Here is a 24,977-nt window from a genome sequence, read left to right as displayed (position 1 = left end):
GGCAGAGAGAGAGGGAGTCACAGAATCCGGATCAGGCTCCAGGCTCCAAGCTGTCAGCACAGAGCCCGACCAGGGCTGGAACTCACGAACTGGGAGATCATGACCTGAGCTGAAGTGGACATTTAACTGACTGAGCCACCCAGGGAATTGACTATATGACTATATTCTATGCGGGTCCACCCTCTCATTTAACACGAGGGGAAACTGAGGTCCAGGGAGCTTGTGAAACCCACCCAGAGATAGACAACCATGATGCCACAGGTTTGCACATACTTGTCATTGAGAAACCTTTCCTTCCCAAGAAGAGGGTGACCTGAGCCAAGGAAGGACAGGGGCTCCTTACATTAACATGAACATCTTTTTATTTATGTGGTTGTTCATAATTTACAAAGCACCTCCTCACCCCCGTGACCTAGCTTATTATACTACTGACCTAGCTTATAATACTACACCCATGAGCTTATGAAGATGGTTCTTTTGCCCCTCTTGTCTTTGGGAGATTCTTTGCATTCTCAGACCTGTGCTATAGCAGCTGATTCTAGAAGTACCTTTAACTTAAACACACACACACACACACACACACACACACACACATGCACAGGGACGCCTCGGTGGCTCAGTCAACTAAAGCATCCAACTTTTTGGCTAAGGTCATGATCTCACAGTTGGTAAGTTCGAGCCCCACGTTGGGTTCTCTGCTGTCACCATGGAGCCCACTTCAGATCCTCTGTCCCCGTCTCTTTCTGTTCCTCCCCTGCTCATGCTCTCTCAAAAATAAAATAAACATTTAAAAAATATACAAACACACACACAATTAATGAAATGTGTGCATATGGACGTATATGTGTGTCTCTGTGGAAGAAAAGGCATCACATCACTCTGAGTCTCTAGCAGTCCACACCCTGGCAGACACAAAGTGCAAAGAGAATGACCTTTGGTTTGAGAATTCCTGAATGTCAACGACACTTTCATTCCAAAGGGCTGAGAAGTGTTTACAATTTTTTTTTAATTTTTTTTTAACACTTATTTATTTTTGAGAGACAGAGACAGAGCAAGAGTGGGTGAGGGGCAGAGAGAGAGGGAGACACGGAATCTGAAGCAGGCTGCAGGCTCTGAGCTGTCAGCACAGAGCCCAACGCGGGGCTCGAACTCACAGACTGTGAGATCATGACCTGAGCTGAAGTCAGTTACTTAATCGACTGAGCCGCCCAGGTGCCCCTGTTTACAATTTCAAGAGGCGTGGCAGGGAGCGTTTATAGGCAACTCTTTAATGAGGCTCATTTGGGGACAGAAAGATGAGGCCGGCCAGCCGCTTTTCACATGGCTTTTTGCAGTTGAGTCCTTCAAAGAATGAATAGTGAAATCAAGTCACTTTTCTCCTGGAAGTTTCCCTTCTGATTTTTCCCGGTTGTAAGGCTACATACAAATGTAGGAGCACATGGACGATTATAAAAGAGAAGTGATATGCTGTGAGGGAGGAAATGGGACAATAAATCCCAAAACAAAACAAACTATGGAAATTAAACATCCGAACCTGGGGGAGGGTGGGAAGCCACACATTCTTTCTGGGGCGCCATTCCCAGCAATGCAAGTGTCCTCAAAGGTGGGAATGGAAAAAAACCAGACACTCAGCTGCAGGACGAAGGAGGGGTCTTGGCATCACAGCTTTTAATGTCTTTGGAATTGGGCTGGGCGTCAGGTGCCTTTCCCGGAATAGGCCAGAGAAGATAAGTCCAATTCAGTTTTTAAGGCTTCCGTCAGCTCGGTGGTCAGCAGTTGGTGGAGGGACACGCCATCGTGGGCATACACCCAGCTCTCCCCGGTCCAGTCGTAGCGCTTCGGCCCACTGCAAGACACAACAGATCCTCAGAGGGTCTGCGCGGACAGATGCTGACTCCCCACACGCGGCCACCCAGACACCGGCCGCACTGATGCTCCAGCAAGTACATTTCACAAGACAGACGCCTGTCTTGTCTCAGCGTCTTTCTTTTTAAGACCAAGTACACAGTGAACCCTGTGGAACAATTCACGAGTCCTGAAAACATCTGAACCCTCTCCATGAGTCTGCAGATCACATTCTGACCTTTTGCTTTTCCCAACTCACGTATGATATGTGCTATGTCAGAGGCAGTGGGTTTTTTTTTCTTTAAAGTTTATTTTATTCTTTTTGAGAGAGAGAGAGAGACAGACAGACAGACAGACAGAGTGTGTGAGGGGGAGGGGCAAAGAGTGAGAGGGAGACACAGAATCCGAAACAGGCTCCAGGCTCTGAACGGCACAGAGCCCGATGCGGGGCTTGAACCCACGAACTGTGAGATCATGACCTGAGCTGAAGTTGGACACTTAACTGACTGAGCCTCCTAGGCACTCCAGAGTGTTTTCTATTTTATTTATTTATTTATTTTTATTATTTAAAAAAAAAAAATTTTTTTTAATGTTTATTTATTTTTGAGACAGAGAGAGACAGAGCATGAATGGGGGAGGGTCAGAGAGAGAGGGAGACACAGACTCTGAAACAGGCTCCAGGCTCTGAGCTGTCAGCACAGAGCCCCGCGTCGGGCTCGAACTCACGAACGGCGAGATCATGACCTGAGCCGAAGTCGGACGCTTAACCGACTGAGCCACCCAGGCGCCCCCAGAGTGCTTTTTTAAAATTATGGCCATGTGTGTACCACTGGCATGATTTGTCCCGTACCAATATTCTTCTTCTTACTATTATTTTAGTACATTCATAACATGTGCAACCATGACCTCTATCTACCAAAACCCTTCATCCCCCCAAAAGGGAACTGTGTATCCATTGAGCAGTTACTCCCTCACAATCCTCTCCCCAGCCCCTGGCAAACACCTAAACTATTTAAAAATATATATTTTTTTCCTTAATTCAATTTTAAGCCCACGAAATGGAGAATTCCTCCACCTCAAGCTCACCCAGGGAACAAGAGTATCCATCCATCCATTCATGCTGGGATGCTGCATCTGTGTGGGCCTGGGCGAGCTTGGGTTTTGACGTGTGGTGTCATTCCAGAGGTGCAGAACTGTGCCCGTCAGTCCTGCCTCCTCTCGGCCTAGTGCAGGGGGTGGGGGGCGGGCAAGCCAGCGGACAGTGCTGGTCCACCATGATGCCCCAACGGGGGTGAAGCAGAGAACCCCGGGGGCCCATGAGAAGGGGCACTGGTTCACCTGCACACTCAGGGAGCGATCTCCCTACGTCAAGACTGGGAGGAGTTTGCCAGGGAAGAGGGACGCTTAGAAGGGGAGCATCTTTGGGGGCTATAAAAACATGAAAGGTTTCTGTATTATCAACCAAATGCTGTGGTTTGAACCCTTGCCTAATAACGGAGATGAGAGGGGTAAGCCAAAAGGACGGAGGGCTTGGTTCAATATGCACAACCTCCCACATACAAAGTATCCGGGCCACATACCAAGAACTGACAGTCTGGACCAAATCCATGGAACACGCGCTTGGCCCTGGTCTCTGATTTGCTGCCGGAGTGCCAGGTACAGCGTGAGAACCCCCCAGACCCCTCCACTGCCCCCCAGGGCTTGGAGTCAAGGCACTGGCGTCCCGGTGCCCACCCAGGCCTCTGCTGTATCCCGTCCTACAACTTCCCAGAGTGGGCAGGGTGGCCGGGGAAGGCCAATGTTTCTACACCCCCCAAAAAGCTGTCATCTGAAAAAAGCCCCCAAAATATCAGAAATGCAGCCCCACGAAAGATTATTTTGGGCGTGAAAAGTCCAGTGGAAAATAACCCTTTTTTTCCTTGGGGAACATAGCACCTGTGACAGTAAATGGCTCCTTGGCAGATTTTCTTTCCAGATTCCCATCAAGAATGACAGTCTAAACAAGCCTGGGCTAGGAGCCCATCACTGGCAGGTGTGTCCAAACACGAGGCGGGCTTTTTCAGCCTCCAGATACAACACGGAGGGAACTGAGCCATCACCGGGGGATCCGGTGGCCTGCCCGGTATTTATACAGCCCCCGGTCCCCAAAGGTGATGGCTGCGTTTCTCGTCCAGTTCCTCCGGGGGTGAAGGTAAGCATGGACAGTTATCACCACTCTGGTGGGGGTTGGGACAACTGTTTGAGGCCAAAGAGAACAGTGTGATTGGCCCACACAGGGTAAAACATCCAACTTCAAATAAACTGGCTGGGTCTAAAAAACCAATGCAATCTGTAAGGGGCCTTGCTAGAAATGAGTGATTTCTGGGATTGTTTTTGTTAAATTATAACCTACTTCCTCGATGAGGTTGGGGTGAAGGAGGCACAACGCTTTACTTATTTTGAACCAATAATTACACACCCTTGCATGATAAACAGTATAATATTAACTGCCTAAAAATTATGTGAACATTGGGACAGGAGAAGAGTTATTATTTTTTTTAATGCAAATACCACTGGGCTTTCAAAGAACTCCATCCTGGTTATATTTGGGCCTTTCCCAATTCACAGTGTGTGTTCTCTTTGGAAGTGCTAACAAATGGCCCAGGAAGGCTGGTCTGAGAGCTTTTTGTGAGTGTCTCTCTATAACTCTCTAATAACCACCCAGACGGATCCAGATGGACGAGGGACCCTCTCTCCCTGCACGTTCTCAGGCCTTGAGATGCAGCATGGGCAGGGGGCCTACAACACAATCTTTTATTCCACTGGATTGAAAAAGGTCAGTGGGAGAGGCAGGAGGGATTCAGTGCCCTGGAGTCGAAGCTTAAGAGGCTCTCCCACGTCCACAGGCCAAGCCGCCTAATTCCGTGGAGGGAATTCAACCGACCTCTAGCGGAGATGCTCAAAACAAGCTAGAGGTCAAACTTTAACCTGCTCTGAAGACGAAGGGTAACTCCTTCCAATGCTGCAGTATCACAGGTTGGCTTTTCAAAAGGCCGGGCAATGATTTAATAGAGAAAGACGGTCCGGGCCAGGTTCTGAAAAGTTCTAAACTGTTTGCTTCCGATCTCACGGACATCTCAATATCCGCCAGCATCTCAGGATCTCAACATCCGCCAGATGATCGGCAGACAGAAGGTACAGAAGCAGAGTTGACCATCCTACAAGGATGGGGGGAGCGCGAAGCATCGGGAGAGGTGTGCTTACAAGTGCCCGTCCACAAAGTGGCGCCCCCTTTAAAGGGTCCGCGATGCCACATCGCACGTGAGCTGAACACCGCCAGATTGTGACTTCGGGACCTACCTGGATGGTGAAGACAGCCAGATCTGCTTGTTTGGGGTCTGCTTGTTGATCACGTAGGTTCCTAGATCTCCACCCAGTTTAACTGTTAAAACACCACTCTAGTGGATCAGGAGGAAAATAAAAGACAAAGTTAGCTCTTGGGCACAATTGCTTCAGACCTGGATACGGTCCATTTATACAAGCACACAATATATATACACCCTGAAGAGACGTCTTTCGTGTATAGAATCGGCAGGTCATGTGGAAAGCACACTGCTCTCTGGGCAAGACTGTGATTAATCACAATAATTCTTGGACCTCATCCTGCTTTCTCTTACTCCCTGCGAGGCCAGCAAGGCAAGAATTACCATTATTCCCCTTTCGAGGTGAGGACACAGCCGTGGCTTGTCTGAGGTCTTACAGCTGGCAAATGGGAGGCCCCGAATCCCGCCTGCTACCTTGGTTCCCTTAACTACCAGCCAGAACACACAAGAGGGCTTTAAAAAATGCAGACACCAGGGCGCCTGGCTGGCTCAGTCGGTGGAGCATTTGACTCTTGATCTCAGGGTTGAGAGTTCAAGACCCACGTTGAGCATGGAGCCTACTTAAAAAAAAAAGGCAGACACCAACTCCACCAGAGAGCCATGTCAGCCCAAACATCGGACAGGACAAGTTCATTAACAAAACAAGGAAAAAATGCAAGAAAGAAAGAAGTAAACTACCTGCTTTGCTTGTCTTACAAGAGCAATCATAGGGGCGCCAGCGTGGCTCCCTCGGTTAAGCATCGGACTTTGGCTCAGGTCGTGATCTCACGGTTCATGAATTCGAGCCCCACATTGGGCTCTCTGCTGTCAACACAGAGAGGCTGCTTCAAAAACTCTGTTCCCCCCACCCCCCGCCTCTTTCCTGCTCTCTCTCTCTCTCTCAAAAATAAATAAACATTAAAAAAAAAAAAGAGCGATAACGTTTGCTCTGCTAGTAGAAGGCTGACACTCCAGGCTAGTTTTATTCTCAGACCCTTCCCACACATCTCACAGGCTGCTCTCAAGGGCTTTATTTTCCCCTACGAGAGGCCTGAATTCTCTAAAACACGAGTTGGTCCATCTTTGCTCAATAAGTGCTCATTTAAATTTGAAAACACTCTTTCAACAAAGGGGCCCTTTACTCCCAAGGTCTGAGGTCTCTTTAGAATGTGCAGGATCTTATAGCAGCAGCTACACAGCTCAGTTCCCTTTACTGGAGCTGCTGTGCAGGAGGGAGGCTCTCTCAATGCTCCCCGCCCAAGGCATAACCCGTGCAAACACACGGCCACCCTTCTCTGGGCTTCTAGAGCCCGTGTCCAATCAAGAGGCCCCGAATGCTTCTGAGAACACTTTGTGTTTGGTTCTCAAACACAAAGAGCTATTAAAAAGGTAGACCACAGTAATAATAATAGTAACAATAATAACAATAATAATAATTAATAATAATAATTTAACTGATGGGCAAGGGATGAGGAGGACTCTATTGGGCTATATATATATATTTTATCTTTTTTTTTTTTATGTTTATTTTTGAGAGACAGAGTGCGAGCAGGGGAGGGGCAGAGAGAGAGGGAGACACAGAATCCGAAGCAGGCTCCAGGCTCCAAGCTGTCAGCACAGAGCCCGACGTGGGGCTCGAACCCACGAGCTGTGAGTTCATGACCTGAGCCGCAGTCAGATGCTTAACCGACTGAGCCACCCAGGCTATTTTCAATAACATTTTTTCTGATTAAAAAAGAAACAAAAATCGCACAGACATCAGGAATACAGAGAGTGTAAATAAAATGAAAACATCAATAAAAGTAGTAACCACTAACGTCTAGTACCCCACTCTGTGCCAGGCTCGGTGTTTGGCATTTTGTGTAAAAGTGTTTCCACTGTGACCATGACTGTCAGAGATGGGAATCATTATTCCAGTTTTGCAGGTGAGGGACACAGGGACTGGGGAATAAGGAACACTTAGGAACTGAGAGAGCCGATCTTAAGTCCAGGTCTGTGTGGGTCCAAAACAGGTTGTTCCTTACATAACACGAAGTGCTCTCTCAATCCCATGAACCTTGGATATAAGCTGTTCACTCTCAGGCATGTCTGCCAGTTTTTAAATGCATTCTGAAAAGGGCTGGGATCAAAGGGTACGTAAGTTTGTTTGTTTTTAAAGTTTATTTTTTATTTTTTAAATCATCTGTACACTCAGTGTGGGGCTTGAACTCGTGACCCCAAGATCAACAATCACATGCTCCACTCACTGAGCCAGCCAGGTGCCCCATAAGCACGTCTTTTAAAATTTTTTTTCTTGAAACCCACCTTTACTATTTTGGTAGAACTACCACCTTTCATTTACTTACATGTGTCTTAAAACGGTACAATTCAGGGGCTCCTGGGTGGCTCGGTTAGTTACGTGTCTGACTCTTGATTTTGGCTCAGGTCATGATTTCACGGTGTGTGGGTTTGAGCCCCACGTCAGGCTCTGCACTGACCGAGTGGAACCTGCTTGCGATTTTCTCTAACCCTCCCCCCGCTCTCTTTCTCTCAAAATAAATAAATCAATAAACATTAAAAAAAAAACTGTACAATTTAGTAGTTTTTAGTATTTCACAAAGTGTTTTCATAATGTGTGCAAACATCATTAATTCTAGACTATTTCCATCACCCCAAAGAGAAACCCCGCAGCCAAAAGCAGTCATTCCCCATTCCTTCTCCCCCTGTACATACTTTCATGGCTTATTCTTTCATGAGATACCGGGCTCAGGGGTTCAAGATGTTCACTGTTTCCAGTGTGACCTATCTGGTCCTTCAATGCCCCGTCGTGCCTCCTTGTCCCCCACGATGAAGGAGGGGTAGGTGCAGAGGGGAGAAGAGAGGGTGGGGTCCGAGTCTCATCAGCCCTGCCCCCTTCCTCAGGACAATATCTGTGCTGCCTCCTTCAGAGACTCCGTGCACCCATGGAGGGGCGTGGGTGCTCCCTGTGCACACCCCTGATCACTGTCGCGCCTTAGAACAGGAGACCAGTCAGGGATGGCAGATCCTATTTGCTCAAAGCCAAAATCATCTCTTTCCAACTCAGAACCTTTTTTTTTTTCATGTTTGAGAGAGAGCGAGCGAGCACGTGCGTGAGCAGGGGTGTGGGCAGAGAGAGAGGGAGACAGAGCCTAAGCAGGCTCTGGGCTGACCTCAGAGGGCCGATGCGAGGCTTGAACTCATGAACCGTGAGATCATGACCTGAGCCGAAGTCGGACGCTTAACCGACTGAGCCGCCCAGGCGCCCCTTCCAACTCAAAATCTTCTGCCACGATTCCAGGGAACTGGCTGCTCCTTCACAAAGAGCATATTCATAAAGCAACTGTGAGATTTCTTCCAGATGCACAGGCTGCAAGCTGTCTCCCACCACCTCCCCGCCCCCCGCCGGCCCCAGCAGCTTCTCTGCAGCACCCCTTCCCCCCCAACCCCAAGACCAGCAGCCCCAGCTGAGGCACTTCTGGCGTGGTTACCCTGACACCCCGCAGCTGGGGCCAGAGCCTGTGCGCGGGTGCCCCCACAGCCCTCTTGTGCCTTCCTCCCTGCATCTGAGCCACCCGCTTGTTAGCCGGGCACTGACCGCCTTTCCTCCACTACTTTAAGCACCTTGAGTGCAGATTTGTCTTTTCTTTTTTTTTTATGTTTATTTATTTTTGAGAGAGAGAGAGACAAAAAAAAGCCCGAGTGGGGGAGGGGCAAAGAGAGGGAGACAGGAATCCGAAGCAGACTCCAGGCCCTGAGCTGTCAGCACAGAGCCTGAAGCGGGGCTCGAACCCACAAACAGTGAGATCATGACCTGAGCTAAAAGTCCGGTGCTTAACGGACTGAGCCACCCAGGCGCCCCGATTTGTCTTTTCATCCAAGCTCCTTCAGTGTGCAGCACATCCGTTCTCTGTGCAAAAAACCGGATGGACGCAAACCTACATCGGCGGAGGCGGGAACGGAGCGGAGGGTGACCAGGCACGGTGATAACGTGCGTGACGTTAAGGGCCAGGTTACACAAGGCAGAAGGTCCCAGCACTTAGTCCCCACCCTCCTCCTGTTCTTTGTGTGTCAGTACTTTTCCCCTGTGGAGCCAGCGGCTGTTTCCAGAGGAAACTGGCAAGAGGAGGGAAGGAGCGGAAGGAAACTAAGCTGCCTTACTGGGTCACCAGGAGTTTTAATGCTTTCAGAACCGGCCGCAAGGAGACCAGATGAAGCGGGCTTTTTGTTCATTAGCATTATTCCTTAAGGGGCAATCGGAGACTGCTTTGGGAGTGTGGACGGACTTAAATGCAGAGGAGGGCAGGGGAAGTGGGGAGAGAGTTGAAACAGTCAGTCGCTGCTGACCCCGGCACCGCACAATCAGAAGAGCCCTTGGCCGCAGCGGGTGGCGGCTTATTCCTGCCAGTCAGTATCAGCCCTCCACATATGGCGGCAAAAGGAGCAATTTCCGCTGTCGCTCGCTCACTTTGTAGCAACAGACACACACGGGATGGCAGGCGGAGTCAGGCGATTTCATGTGTACGTGGCTTCCCATACTCCAAATACAGCTACCAACTTCCTCTTAAAGAGTAAGAATAATGAGCGTGTAGCATTTTAAAAATTCAATCCTAATAGAAATCGGAGAGGTGGAGGGATGTCACTCACTCTACAGCTGAAGAACCTGCCACTCCCAGGAGTTAAGCTCATTCGCTTAAGGACGCTCGCTCACCAGGGGCGTCTGGGTGGCTCCGTGGGTTAAGCATCCAACTCTTGATTTCAGCTTAGGTCATGATCACATGATTAGTGGGTTCGAGCCCTGCGTTGGGCTCTGCACTGACAGCATGGAGCCTGCTTAGGATTCTCTCTCTCCCTCTCCCTCTCTCTCTCTCTCTCTCTCCCTATCTCTCTCAAAATAAATAAATAAACAGTCCAAAAAAAATTTTTTTAAAGGACTCTTGGAAAGAAAATACAAATCCAGGATGAGAAGCTAGATGCTTTGTCTCCATATCCAATAAAATGCTGCCTCTGAGCAAGGGTCCGTGACCTGGGACCCAGAGGTGGTGTTCAGGTGTCTGTGAAAGCTCCCGCTGCAAAGCTGAAATTGTACTCATAGGTGTTCGGGGAAGATTTTCTCCGGAGAAGGCCCAGAAAAGGTTAAGAAATGTCTGGCCGCGATATGCCAACAGCTTAGTGAATAAAGAACATGACTGCAAACCAATTCTCATCAAAATGTCAGGGGCCAGGGCTGCACCAGGCACAAAAGGAAGGTGGCTTGGAATCAACCCCTCAGAGAGCAGGGTGCTCTCTGGTCAGATTTCGCCGGTCATGAGCAGCAGACGCCACGGAGGCCTAGGGACAGGCGGTACTTTCCGCTTTGGTGGTGTCCCCTCTAATGGCAGTGCCGGTGGGGGTGAGGCCCGGACCCAGACACTGACCCCCAACATTACCCACCCCACGGACAGGAAGACGCAACAGTCAGGAGCTGCTCACGTCTCCTACTGCACAGGGAGCAAACAGAACGGACGTATTCTTGTGCCCGTCTGGATTACCACTTTGATCTGTCTACTCGGCCAGTAGCAAGTTGGGAAAATACCGATGATGCTGACCGGCATCAGTGGAAGTGTGTTTTGTTAAAGTAAGTGGGCGCCGTTCCATGTACGTACTGAATCAACACTTGTCAAATCCCTGTCATGTACTTGGCCATGCTGCGGGTGCTGGGGACACCCAGAATGGACCGTGTCCTGGCTGCCGAGGCGCTTGGTCTAGCCATGGGAGCTGATGTGTAAACAGAACACGGGGCGATCGGTGCTCCATGGAGTCCTTCTCAGCGTGCTGGGCAAGAAGGTAAGGGCGGTATCTGCCTGGAGCATCTAGGAGGACTTCCCAGGGGAGGTGATGCCCAACTGGACCCTAGGGACAGGGAAAGACGGCACCCCAACAAAGCTCAAGTAATAGTGTTACAGGTGTTCTATTGCCTACAATGTAGTTTCAATAGATTTATATGTGCAATATATAAGTTAGGTAGCGCCTGGGAGACTCTAATCAGGAATTCACACCCCAGAGTAGATAGCATTTCAAAGTTCTTCTTCTTTTTTTTTTTAAGTGTCTTTTCTTTTCTTTTCATCTTTAATGTTTATTTATTTTTGACAGAGATAGAGGGAATGGGGAGGGGCAGAGAGAGGTAGACAGAGGATCTGAAGCGGGCTCTGTGCTGACCGCAGACAGCTTTATGGCGGGCTCGAACTCATGGACCGTGAGATCGTGACCTGAGCCGAAGTCGGACACTTAACCGACTGAGACACCCAGGCGCCCCAGCATTTCAAAGTTCTTTATCAGAAGTCCCAACAACAGAGGCAGCTACTATATAAGCCTTTAGTTTCTACATCTATACCAGAGAATTTCCTAATTAGCAAATGATTTGTTAGAAGTAATTTTCCCCTGGTGAGGAGAGTGATTTTTTTTTTTTTTTAAATTTTTTTTTTCAACGTTTATTTTTATTTTTGGGACAGAGAGAGACAGAGCATGAACGGGGGAGGGGCAGAGAGAGAGGGAGACACAGAATCAGAAACAGGCTCCAGGCTCTGAGCCATCAGCCCAGAGCCTGACGCGGGGCTCGAACTCCCGGACCGCGAGATCGTGACCTGGCTGAAGTCGGACGCTTAACCGACTGCGCCACCCAGGCGCCCCGAGGAGAGTGATTCTGAAGGTTTTTCTGGCCAGAAAAACACAGGTGCCTCCCTTACTGGAATGGTTTACAGAAAGCCCAGCAGCTGGGTCACTCTTTAGAGAGAGACTCCGCAGGGAAGATTCAGGAAGGTCCCGTGACCCACCACTGACCAGGAACACTGGCTGCCTGATTCAGGGAGGTAAACAGAATCCTGCTCCAAGAATACTGCCCCACGTGCTTCTAATGAAAACACTCGTGCAAAATACCCGAGTCACTAAGTAATCTCACTAATCTTATAAGAATGAGTGGTGGGACTGTTTCTGTGCCATTTAAAAAAAATTTTTATTTCTTTTGAGAGGGGCGGGGAGGGGCAGAGAGAATCCCAAGCAGGCTCCTCCCTGTCAGTGCAGATCCCGACGCAGGGCTCAAACTCACAAAGCATGAGATCACGACCTGAGCCAAAGTTGGACGCTTATCCAATGTCAATGAATGTTTGTATGTAAGGCCGAGGTCAGCCCGAGACTTGGCTTCCCTCTAAGTCCAGCCAGCCCCTGATGGGGAGGCCGGGGGGGAGAGGAGAGCTGTTAACGCCCCAGCTCCATCAGCCCACAGGCAGTCAAGCTGGGGAGGCCAGTCTGTAATGGTTCCCGAGCAACTTGCCTTCTGAGGCTGTCTGCACAGGCATTTCTAGAGCCCTACCCGAAAGATGCTGCGTTTTGAGCTGACCGCAATCACCTGGAAGGCATCCAATCCTGTCTCGCCCCGCTGCCTCTGTTTTGACCGCAAAGTCCCCCCCTATCCTTACAACCAGGCTTGAAATCTTCCAGACTCTGCTACCTGCTCCATCCGGTGGAGTCCCTTTTCTGTTTCCACGGCAATATCCAACACCATTTCTATCACTTACGCCCGACAGCTGGTCGTCCTAAATAATTCCATGGTTTAATCCAAAATGCACACTTCATGACACTTCCAACTATTAATTAACTGCTGTCAAGAGGATTAACCTCCGTGGGGGATTTTCTCCTGGCCAAGAGGGAGCCGGTCCCTAAGGCCTCAACAGAATTGTAAATCCAAAGGTGGCCCCTTACTCAAGTCTGCCACCCGGTGGTCAGTCGGTGCAGAGCAGCACTGCCTTGGCTTGGGATCTGGGGCTCACCCCAGCTGCATATTAGGATTATCTGAGGACTGATTACAGAACTTTATTGTTGTTGGTTTGTTTAGAAAGAGAGAGAGCACGGGCGAGCAGGGGAGAGGGGAAGAGGGAGAGAGAATCTTAAGCAGCCTCCATGATCAGCATAGAGCCTGACATAGGGCTCAATCCCACCACCCTGGGACCATGACGTGCGCTGCAATCAAGAGTCAGATGCTCAATAGACTAAGCCACCCAGGTGCCCTGATTATAAAAACTTTAAAAAGCTCCCGTGCCTTGCTTGGGACATACTCCCAGATAAAAATCTCTAGGGGTGGGACCCAGGGTGCACATTAGAATCCCAGGTGACCTTTTCAAGAATTTGCTTCCTGAGAGTACACCCTGACCTATGAATCAGAATCTCCAGGAGTGGGACCCAGGTCTGTGTGCTCTGAACACATCCTGCTTAAGCAGCAGTCTAGCTCAGGCTTCCCCAGGCCTGCATCAGAGGCCTCTTGCTAGACAAACATACGCCTGGGATCTTCTCCCATTTACCTTTATAGGTATTGAGTGGAGCTTGAGAACCACTGTTTGCAAGAAGAAATAGGGCTTAAGGAGAAACAGAGGCTGTGACTTGCCCAAGGTCACAAGCCTGGTGGAGCAAGGCTGCAACACCGTCTCCAGTCTTTCGGTCCGACACATAACCGCACGCTGCTGGGTGCTTGGCTCCCCTAGAGGGGAATTCTTTATTTTAGTGAGCTAGAATTCTTAGGGAAGAAGCAGAATAATGAAAATAAGCAAAGGGGCGCCTGCATGGCTCAGTCAGTTAGGCATCCGACTTCAGCTCAGGTCATGATCTGGCGGTTCACAGGTTCGAGCCCCGCGTCGGGCTCTGTGCTGACAGCTCAGAGCCTGGAGCCTGCTTCCGATTCTGTGCCTCCCTCTCTCTCTCCCCCTCCCCTGCTCATGCTCTGCCTCTCTCTCTCTCAAAAATAAACATTGAAAAAAAGTTATTAAAAAAAAAAAGAAAGAAAAGAAAAAGAAAATGAGCTAAGAGGTACCCCAAATGAGACATCATAGTCTTTCAGTGTGTAAGGCTTGTCTGCGAGGTCTTCAAAAAACTCTGCTAAGGAGTCCAGTGTCCTCTCTGCCAGTCTTTCGTAGGTGGTCTCATCCAGAGAGCTGCAGGGGAAACACAAAACACATGCTTACTAAACAGCTCCATTTTATTAATGTCAACCTGGCTGATGGATTCATTGATTGATTCATTGTAATGGCTGATTGATTGATTGATCCATTCATTGTAAGCTTTACCTCCAGCATGGGGCTTGAACTCACGAGATTCAAGAGTCACATGCTCCACTGACTGAGCAAGTCAGATGCCCCGACATATTTATTTTTTCCTTAAATTAAAAAATACACGGAAAATAGTTAACATGTACAGTGTAAAAAGTTAATCAACATGAAAAAGTTTATAAGTAAACTTTTTTTTCCCAAATAAGCAGCCCCATCCATGGTCAACTACGAGTAACAGTCTCTTCTGTATCTGTCCAGAATTTTATATTCTCTTTTTTTTTTTTAAAAGACCTTAGGGAGGGTCTACTATTAACATTTACTTATTTTTGAAAGAGAGAGAGGGAGAGAGAGAGACAGAGCATGAACAGGGGAAGAGCAGAGACAGAGGGAGACACAGAATCCGAAGCAGGCTCCAGGCTCTGAGCCGTCAGCACAGAGTCTGATGCGAGGCTCGAACTCCTGAACCGCAAGATCATGACTTGAGCTGAAGTTGGATGCTTAACCGACTGAACCACCCAGGCACCCCTTTATATTCTTTTTAATACAGAAATGAAGCACTGTGCAGTTTTTATTTAATATATTCTGGAAATTGTTCCATATTAACACATACAGATTTTCATGGTATTTTATGTTATTTATTGAACCTGACTCCTTCAGCCGGACATTGTGCTTATTTCCATTGCTTTTGTTATTAAGATTTATACTGGGCAAACCACAAAGTGGCAGAAAATTATTTGCACTACATGTTTCTGACAAAGGGCTTATTTCCACAATATAGAAAGAACTACAAGTCAATAAGAAAAAGAAAACCCAATAGAAAAAAAGGGTAAAAAAAACTTTGAACGGGTATCATTTTTAGAAAGATATCCAAATGGCCAGTGCACATATGACAAGGTGTATAACTTTATCGATCTTCAGGAAAATATACATTAAAAAAAAATCACAATGAGGGGTGCCTGGGTGGCTCAGTTGGTTGGGCGACCGGTTTTGGCTCAAGTCATGATCTCGCAGATTGTGAGTTCGAGTCCGCGTCAGGCTCTGTGCTGACAGCTCGGAGCCTGGAGCCTGCTTCAGATTCTGTGACTCCCCCTCTCTCCGCCCCTCCCCTGCTCATGTGTCTGTCTCTTAATAATCAATAAACGTTAAAAGAAAAATCACAACGAGATGCCACCAGAATGATGGTTAAAATGGAAGAGACCGGAAATATCAAGAGTTGGTGAGGAAGTGAAGCAGCCCCTCTCCATTGGGCGTGTGTGTGTGTGTGTGTGTGTGTGTGTGTGTGCGCACGCGTGTGAAAGGAGGGTCCATGTGGGCACCAGTGGCGGGGGGCAGACTGGAGCAGTGCTGGGGAGCTTTGCACCAGAAGCCACTGCGTCCTCCTACCCATTGGGCTGTATTTCCCAGCATCCCCTGCAAATAGCTGTGGCCAGGTGCCCACGTCCTTCCCACTAAAATGTGAGTGGGTGACAAGTGCCACTTCCAGGGCTTCCATGCCCTTGTCCCTTTCTGTGGGATGGGCGGGGTGACCGGCCTCCACCGTGCAGGGGACAGTAAGGTACTGACAAGTCACAGGAAGGTGGAATAGCCTGGCTGACCGAATCACTGCACAGAGGCATGCCCACCCTGGGATGTCTGCACACAGGGACACAGACCACCGGCTTGAGCCGTTACAGGTTTGGGTCTCTTTGTTACTGAGGCTTGGCCTACCCTAATTGCTAAGTCACCCAAGAGAATGATAACAAAACTCTGGAGACAACCTAAATGTCCAGCAACAGGTGATGGCTTAAGTGAACCACGGTCGGTGTATCCAGAAAGCTTCATATTATTTCCTTAAAAATAACGTGGTAGGTAGTTGGTGACATGGAAAGATGCTTATGAGTGCTGCCACTAAGGGAGATAACAGGCTTTGTATGGGATGGGCTTCTTTTTTTTTTTTTTTTTTTTTTTTTTTTTTAAAAAAATGGTAAGAGAAAAGGAAAAAATTAAAAAAAAAGATAATATGTGCACATAGGCCTATGTCGTGTATCGAGAGAGAGGGAGGGCACGGGGGAAGAGGTCTCTGATGTGCAAGGTGCTTTATCTTACCCAGGGTCGCCCAAAGTTCCCGCTGTCCTCGTGTTCATCAGACAGACACTCTGCTTTTTGACCTTCACAGTCTGACCGAGGCGGTGGCCGCACAAACTCTAAAAGCCAAAGTTAAGAAGAACGTTACCATTTTTCAGTGTATTACAGTCCGTGAATGCATGGTTTCACCACTCCTACATTCGAGAATAACCACATTCAAGTTTTCCAGGAGTAGTTCTTTCTTTCTTCTCTTCTCTTTTCTTTTAAAATTTATTTGAGTAACCCAACGTGGGCCTCAAACTCCTGACCCGGAGATCAAGAGTTGCCCACTCTCCCGATGGAGCCAACCATGGGGCTCCTCCAGGAAATGTTTCTTAGGAAATGTTTTCACGTTCTTTACATACATACATTACCTGGAGTTCTCTCAGGCTCTCTCTAAGCCTGTGCTGCTCAAAATAATAATCCTGAGCCACAGGCAGCCATTTACATTTACATTTATTGGAATAAAATTTAAGAAGTCAGTTTCTCAGTTGAACTGGCCACGTGTCAAGCGTCCTGAGGTCTCGTGTGGCTAGTGGCACACAGAACACAGTCACCACCACAGGAAGCTCTACTGGGCAGCATTGCTCTAGGCGACTAGCACAGGCCAGGCAGGGAGGCATCAGCAAAGCTCCCGGAGTCTGATGAATACAAGCAACAATGAACGGTAAGAGGCAGATGTCTGCTGATGTCCAGAAGAGAGGATCGGACCTCAGACGGGCAGGTCTCATTAACACGATCTGCAGGAGACCATGGGACCTGTTGATTGATCCCAGTCCGTAACGTCTGAGTGTCCAGGCTCCTATCTCTGAAGCAGCCAACCCTACTGATCAGCTGGAGAGCCAGATGACATAACCAGAGGAGAGTGACAGGCACCAGAGGGGTCCCGGGCTGAGGGACCTGCCCCAGTGTGGGAGGGGATGGAGCCTATAAAGGGAGAGAAAAGTGATACATCTGGAGTGGAGATGATGGAGAAGGGGCCACAGGACCTTGTGACGGCACTCAGCTGGACCTCATCCTGGGAAGACATCCAAGGGCTTGAGGGGCTTCGTGACAAGACTCACATTCTCCAAAGGTCACTCTGGAGCACGGCTCAAGGCTGTTATTCTCATGAGCCATCAATGTCCTTGGCAAACTCGGAAAGGAAAAGACAGAGGGCATGGGGCTGAGAAGTGAGAAGACAAGGGGGAAACAGAAATGCAGAGCACAGAGGGCATGATTTGATTTGATTTTTTATTACTTTTTAATGTTACTTTTGAGAGAGACAGTATGTGTGCATGCAAACAGGGGAGGGACAGAGAGAGAGGAAGACAGAAGATCTGAAGCAGGCTCTGTACTTACAGCAGAGAGCCCTATGCGGGGCTCGAACGCATGAACTGTGAGATCATGACCTGAAGCGAAGTCGGACGCTTAACTAACTGAGCCACCCAGGCGCTCCCAGACGGCATGGTTTTAACTAATTTTTTTTAATGTTTATTTTGAGAGAGAGAGAGACAGAGTGCGAGCCGGGAAGGGGCACAGAGAGAGGGAGACAAAGAATCTGAAGGAGGCTCCAGGCTCTGATCTGTCAGCACAGAGCCTGATACGGGGCTCGAACCCACATACTGCAAGATCATGACCCGAGCTGAAGCTGGATGCTTAACTGAGCCACCCAGGCGCCCCAAAGTGGGCATGATTTTAAAAGGTTGGCTCTGAAGAAGTGAGAGAACCGGTGTGATAGCCACACATTCTAGAGTGTTCACCGTTCCCTTGGTGTTGATAGAAATGGACGTGGTTAGTCCTCATTACAATCCTGTGAGGCAAGTACTATTATTATAGTGGTGATTCGCGACAGTTACGCTCTATAAAGTCACCAAGAATGCTAGATTAGTGAGCTGCTCCTAAGGGAAATACAGGCTTAGGGTACTGCAGGCCTCAGGTCACATTTGACCAACCGATCAATACATAACCTTGTTTTACATGTGCTTCTGTTTCAAGGCATCTTGTTTAAGGGGCACCTGCGTGGCTCAGTTGGTTGAGCATCTGACTTCGCTCAGGTCGTGATCTCAGGGTTCGTGGGTTCGAGCCCCACATCGGGCTCTGTGCTGACAGCTCAGAGCTTGGAGCCTGCTTCCGATTCTGTGTCTCCTTCTCTCTCTGCCCCTCCCCCGCTTGCACTCTGTCTCCTCTCTCTGTCTCTCTCTCTCTCAAAAATCATAAACCCTAAAAAAAATTTTAAAGACATCCTGTTTAATATATATTTGTGATTCATGAACACTGTGCTCGGGGCCAACGGCACCGTAACTCAGGCGTGAATGGGGCCGATCCGGGGCACTTGTCTTCTCCGCGGGGCACGTAACAGCCTTCTTGCGCTTAGACGGCACTTCAGCACTAGGCTGGGGGGCCATTTTAAACGGTGAAATCAGCAACAAAATCACAACAATGCAAACAACGTGCCACTGAGTAGCCGGTGAATAGGACACTTGTTTACAGTGTGGGGGCTGAGAGACAAAGCAGGGAGTCACCCTGTTTGACCCGGGGTGGGAACATGCAAGCGGGGGGCGCCTCCAGTGTTTTGCTGCTCTGCGTACGCCCAAGCGTGACCGCAGAATCACCCTGGGTATCGATTTGGGGGTTACAGATACATTTTATTGAGTGGGTGAATTCACAAGTACAGGACCCATGAAAAATGAAGATGAGACTGTATTTGTATTTCACAGATGAGGAAACTGAGCAAAGTCACGCGGAGACACAGAGACAAGGCGCAGGAGCTGGGATTTGAACCCAAAGCTGTCTGGCCCCAGGGTCCGGGCCACAAAGGAAAGAATCGTACGCCTGGGAACCGTACAGAGTTTCAGGCATGTAAGGGAAGTTTGAGACTAGGGGCTCAGAATTTCCCTCCTCTCCAGGGTCCTCTCAAGTCCTGTCATGTCTCTCTGATACCTTCACACAGCCTTCTTTTCTCTTTCATTCCTGGCTCTGATTTTTGTATCTTTGATGGCCGTCGTTGGTGGGAGTTTCGGGCTAATGCAAGTTACTCAACAGCCAGGAGTGGAAGTCTACACTCGGCTGTGTGTAATCATCAAAGGGACTGTTGCCAGAAACATCTTGCTGGTCTCTTACCTGTTCTCCCCAACCCAACATTCCCTGGGTACCTGCTTAACCATTCAGACCCTCTGTTTCCTCCTCAGGAGGCAGGGATCAGGGAAGAAGCCCTGCTCTGCTAGGGGGAGGCAGATGGAATCTGCAGCGCTGAGGGCTGTGTTAGGGGTGCTCCCCCCTGCAGCCTCCCGGCAGCCGCCCTCCCTGCTTCCAAGCCACCTGGAGCCCTCGGACTATTGCTCTGTGATGGGTCTGCTAAGCCTGAGTCTCCAGGGTTCAGTCGGTCCCTGAGCTCAGCACGGGAGGCATCTGAGGAGATTCGGGATGGTTGCTAGGCCTACAGTCTCCGGCTCCAGCCCTGGAACCGCATGACCCAATGGAGGCCCAGCCCTGGTGAGGCCCGGCCTGGGGGGCTAGCAGGGAGGACAGCCCTCACTCCGGGGGCCCCCCGCGGCAGAGCACAACACTGGAAGAGTGACTCAGTTCTCATCCACGCTCCGGGGAGCGTGGACTGGTGTAACCACTCTGGCATCAAGTGAGTTGAACATTTGCTGGTTCCTCACGTAGCCAATGCCATTCTCGGGAATTCATCCAAAAAGGGCCTCTGTCCGTGGCCAGGAACGCCCACAACAGCACCATCCGTGCCAGCAGCGCCACGGCGGGATCACCCGGATGTCACCAGAAGGAGACTGGACAGAGTGTGATGTACTCACCCAATGGGCTACTACCCGGCAGAGAAAACGAATAAATGACAACTGTGCGCATGAGTATCGATGAGGCTCAGAAACAACCCTGAATGCAAGGAACAAGTCACAGCGGAATAAACGCAGCAAAATGTTTTTTAGGGAGACGTATGTAGGGGGTGAAACTCTAAGAAAAGGAGGGGATGCCTGACAGAATTCAGGAGAGCAGATTCCCTTCAGGGAGGACTGGGGGCAGCGGGGAGAGCTTCCAAGGAACGAGCAATATTCTAATCTCTCTCTAGTTTTTTTAAAAATGTTTTTCGTTAGGGGCGCCTGGGTGGCGCAGTCGGTTAAGCGTCCGACTTCAGCCAGGTCACGATCTAGCGGTCCGTGAGTTCGAGCCCCGCGTCAGGCTCTGGGCTGATGGCTCTGAGCCTGGAGCCTGTTTCCGATTCTGTGTCTCCCTCTCTCTCTGCCCCTCCCCCGCTCATGCTCTGTCTCTCTCTGTCCCAAAAATAAATAAACGTTGAAAAAAAAAAATGTTTTTCGTTAATTTATTTTTGAGAGAGAGTGAGTGAGGGAGAGAGTGTGCACAAGCGGGGGAGGGGCAGGGAGAGAGGGAGACACAGAATCTGAAACAGGCTTCAGGCTCTGAGCCATCAGCACAGAGCCTGAACCGTGAGATCATGACCTGAGCCGAAGTCGGACGCTTAACCGACTGAGCCACCCAGGCGCCCCAGCAATATTCACTCTCTTCATCTGGTGGTGAAAACATGGGAGTTTGTTATTAACCTTTAAACAAGATAGATATTTTATATACACTGTTGTATGTATAAACGCACATACATTGTCTGTGAAAGACAATAAAAATGAATTTAAAGTGAATTAGGGATGCAGCCCCTGGGTGGCTCAGTAAGTTAAGCATCCAACGTCAGCTCAGGTCATGATTTCATGGGTTTGTGAGTTCGAGCCCCACATGGGGCTCCATGCTGACAGTGCGGAGACTGCTTGGGATTCTCTCTTTACCTCTCTTTACCTCGCACTTTCTCTCTTTCTCTCAAAATAAATAAAATAAACCTAAATAGGGGCGCCTGGGTGGCGCAGCCGGTTAAGCGTCTGACTTCAGCCCAGGTCACGATCTCACGGTCTGTGGGTTCGAGCCCCGCGTCGGGCTCTGGGCTGATGGCTCAGAGCCTGGAGCCTATTTCCGATTCTGTGTCTCCCTCTCTCTCTGACCCTCCCCCGTTCATGCTCTGTCTCTGTCTCAAAAGTAAAATAAATGTTAAAAAAAAAAATTAAAAAAAAAAATGATACTTGAGCCAAGTTGCTGGAAAACTGAAAACATGTTTGGAACAGCTCAAGTGTGTGACTTTGTTTTTCAATAGTGAACTCTGCGAAATAGAAATGAAACATTTCCACAAGCAATTCAGCTTAACATCTGAGCTGGCAGGTGCTGAAGTGTGCAAGCTGAATTTGTCAGAATGAGTACTAAAAAAGAATGCTAAGTAATTCAATGACTTTTCAGTATTGATTAAATGTTGAAACGATACCGTGAAAAGCTAGATTACATGAATGTGTTGTTGACATTTTTTTTTAATTTTTTTTTTAATTTTTTTTTTTTTCAACGTTTATTTATTTTTGGGACAGAGAGAGACAGAGCATGAACGGGGGAGGGGCAGAGAGAGAGGGAGACACAGAATCGGAAACAGGCTCCAGGCTCTGAGCCATCAGCCCAGAGCCCGACGCGGGGCTCGAACTCACGGACCGCGAGATCGTGACCTGGCTGAAGTCGGACGCTTAACTGACTGCGCCACCCAGGCGCCCCGACATTTTTTTTTTAAAAAGTAAGCTCTATGCCCAACATGGGCTCGAACTCATGACCCTGAGATCAAGAGTCACACGCTCCACTGACGGAGCCAGTCAGGTGCCACTTTGTGTCGTTGAAATTAATCTCACCTGGGGCGCCTGGGTGGCTCGGCCGGTTAAGCGTCCAACTTCGGCTCAGGTCACGATCTCACGGTCCGTGAGTTCGAGCCCCGAGTCGGGCTCTGCGCTGACAGCTCAGAGCCTGGAGCCTGTTTCAGATTCTGGGTCTCTCTCTCTCTGACCCTCCCCCGTTCATGCTCTGTCTCTCTCTGTCTCAAAAATAAATAAATGTTAAAAAAAAATTTTTTTTTAAAAATTAAAAAAAAAAAAGAAATTCATCTCACCTGCTTGTTTTTACTTTTTCCATGTGGCTTCTAGAAAATTTAGGATTACACATGTGGCTCCCATTCCATGTCTTTTGGACAGTGCTGGAGAAGTAGGAATGGCAGTAGAGAAAATAAGGATGGGAAGAGGCCCCCAGAAGGAAGCCAGGTCCTGATGGATTCTGGAGTGCATGGGGACTTTCGGGGCCAACCTGGGGACAGTTAACGCCTTGACAAAATTAAACATGGCGGTCCCGGTTGCCACCGTCATTGACCCAACTCTTCAAGTACCAGGGATGGATGAGGGAGCTGCGTGATAGACAAGTTCAGCAAACCTGATTAAGTGACTGTGGCAGAGGAGGCCTAATGGGTGACCCAGGGAGCTAACTACCTCCCAACCTCCCAGTTACCCCCAATCCTAGTGTGTGCCCAGTGCCTGCCTCCTGGGTGCTGTGAGTTGGGCACGCTGCTGAGTCAGCTGCCCTTCAGCCACTAAATGCCATCCAAAAGACCATGCGTATGTTGTCACTGTCCTAAATGAAAAACTGCTGGCAATCCTTGGCCCACACCAGCAGGGGTCCAAGAACAAGCTAGGGCAGCTCCCCGTGGGAGCAGCATAGAAGGAGAGGGGTAACAAGTGTCTGTGTTCTGCGCTGGGGCATCGTGGGACCAGCATGGCCATAACCGCCTATTTTTCCTGAGTCCTGGGAACCCAGTATCAAGGTCCCAACTCTGAATATTGGCAACCAATCCTAACTGGTCCGCAAACACGGCCAAAGAATAGGGCGATGGGAAGTTTAACTCTGAAGTCCAAATTCCAAGGGCGACTGAGTGGCTCAGTCGGTTAAGTACTGGACTCTTGTTGTCGGCTCAGGTCATGATTTCACAGTTGGTGAGTTCAAGCCCTATCTCCGGCTCTGCTCTGACAGCTCTGGACCTGCTTCTGACGGTCTCTCTCCCTCTCTCGCTGCCCCTTCCCTGCTCACGCTCGATCTTTCTCAAAATAAATAAAATTTAAAAAATAAAGTCCAAATTCCAGAGCTCCACAGGCAATCTGAGTTGTATTTCACCTGCTTCTGTCGCGTGGACAACCCACCCGGCATTACCAGCCACTCAGAGCAGATGTCCGTCTGCTTTCCTCCCCCAGGCAGGCAGGTTCTCCTGCGGGAATACCCTCCCCTCCCTCCCTGGCCATCTTCAAGACCCTGATTAAACACCGTGTCCATCCGGCCCTGCAGTCTTCCTCAACCCCACAGCCGTTCTTTCAGCTTCCTCCTTTCAAGTCTGGGGAGTTACTGGGTCAGACGCTCCTTTGCACTCCCCAGGGGAATTAACTTTCAGTGCTGAAGACTTTATATATGTTAATCCAAAGTAATCCTTACACCAGTTAGGCCAAATGGGCTTTACCCTTTAAATCTCTTCACAGAAAAGGAAGCCAATCCTCAGAGAGGTTCCAGATCCCCAGAGGTCACACAGCTCCGCTGAATCGAGCCAGAATTTGGAACGCAGGCCCGGTCATTTTCCAAAAGCTTTGCTGCTCTAGCTACTGTACTCCGCAGCCTTGACATTTCCACCTCGCTTGAGGAAGCATTTCTTTCGGAAAAGCCCGTGCTTGAAAACATCACTCTAATTGTGTGTGTGTGTGTGTGTGTGTGTGTGTGTGTGTGTACATATACTATTATATTGGTACTATTATACTGTACTGTTTTATTATTTTTTAAAATTTATTTGAGAGAGAAAGAGAGGAGCAGTTGAGCAGAGAGAGAGGGAGATAGTGAGAATCCCAAGCAGGCTCTGCGATGTTAAGAAAGGAGCCGGATGTGGGGCGGGAACTCACAAACCAAGAGATCATGACCGTATCAAGAGTGGGCCACCGACTGAGCCACCCAGGCACCCCTGTACTATTTTATTCTATTTATATATATTTATGTGCCATACTGATATTGTATGTCACACACATATATAGGTATATTACAGTACCCAGTACAGTGTACAGTATCGCTCAAATTGAAGTTCTCGAAAAGCAAAGGGGCGAGCTTGGAGACAACCACGGCCTCCGACAGCGGATCTGCGGCCCCCTGCGTTGCGTTCCCCCGCAGTTGCATGGCAGGATACTGCCCCTTCCACCCGAAAGCAGAAGCCGGTGCAAATGCGACCCCGGGCAACAGAAGGCTGAGCGGGCGGCACCGCCCTGGGCAGCGGGAGCCGAGCGCTCCGCCGCCGTCCGGCCCCCCCGACCCCCGCCGAGCGCGTCCCCGGCCCGCGGTTCCTCCGGAGCGGACGGGGCGCGCGTGCCCGGCGCGCGTGCCCGCAGCGTCCACAGCGTGCGCGGCCTCCCCCCTCCGGCGTGCGGCCCTGAAGGCTGCGCGGCGCGGGTACTCACATCGTGGCTGGGTACGTGGGCTGCGGCCGTCCGGACTCTCAGACCCCGGCGGCCGTAGAGCGGGGCGTCCCTCTTCGGCGCCGGGGCCCCCGCGCGGGCCCGGGCTGAGCCCCCGGGCGCCGAGCGGGCCAGGAGGCAGGCGGCGGCGCGGCGCCCGAGCGTCCACATGCTGCTCCCGCAGTCCGCGGCCGCTCCGCCCTCCCGCTCGGGGGACGCCGCGGCGACACCTGGTGGCCACCGGTGGAAGGCATCGCGGCTCGGCTCGGCGCTCAGGTCCCCTC

General features: G+C 49.7%; 1 protein-coding gene across 1 annotated transcript; it reads right to left on the bottom strand.

The window, feature by feature from the left end:
- Nucleotides 1-1,252: 1,252 nt before the first annotated feature.
- FXN (frataxin) lies at nt 1,253-24,879 on the bottom strand. The gene is made up of 5 exons (XM_030293835.1): nt 24,697-24,879; nt 16,343-16,440; nt 14,023-14,143; nt 5,185-5,282; nt 1,253-1,846 (listed from the first exon to the last, which is right to left on the bottom strand). Exons 1-5 carry the CDS (start codon nt 24,862-24,864, stop codon nt 1,696-1,698), a joined length of 636 nt encoding a protein of 211 aa, XP_030149695.1. The 5' UTR covers nt 24,865-24,879; the 3' UTR covers nt 1,253-1,695.
- Nucleotides 24,880-24,977: the final 98 nt, after the last annotated feature.

This window comes from Lynx canadensis, chromosome D4, assembly GCF_007474595.2.
Source record: "Lynx canadensis isolate LIC74 chromosome D4, mLynCan4.pri.v2, whole genome shotgun sequence".
NCBI classification, from domain to species: domain Eukaryota; kingdom Metazoa; phylum Chordata; class Mammalia; order Carnivora; family Felidae; genus Lynx; species Lynx canadensis.
The sequence above is the reverse complement of the archived record's forward strand: the minus strand, read 5'-3'. Positions and strand labels throughout refer to the sequence as shown.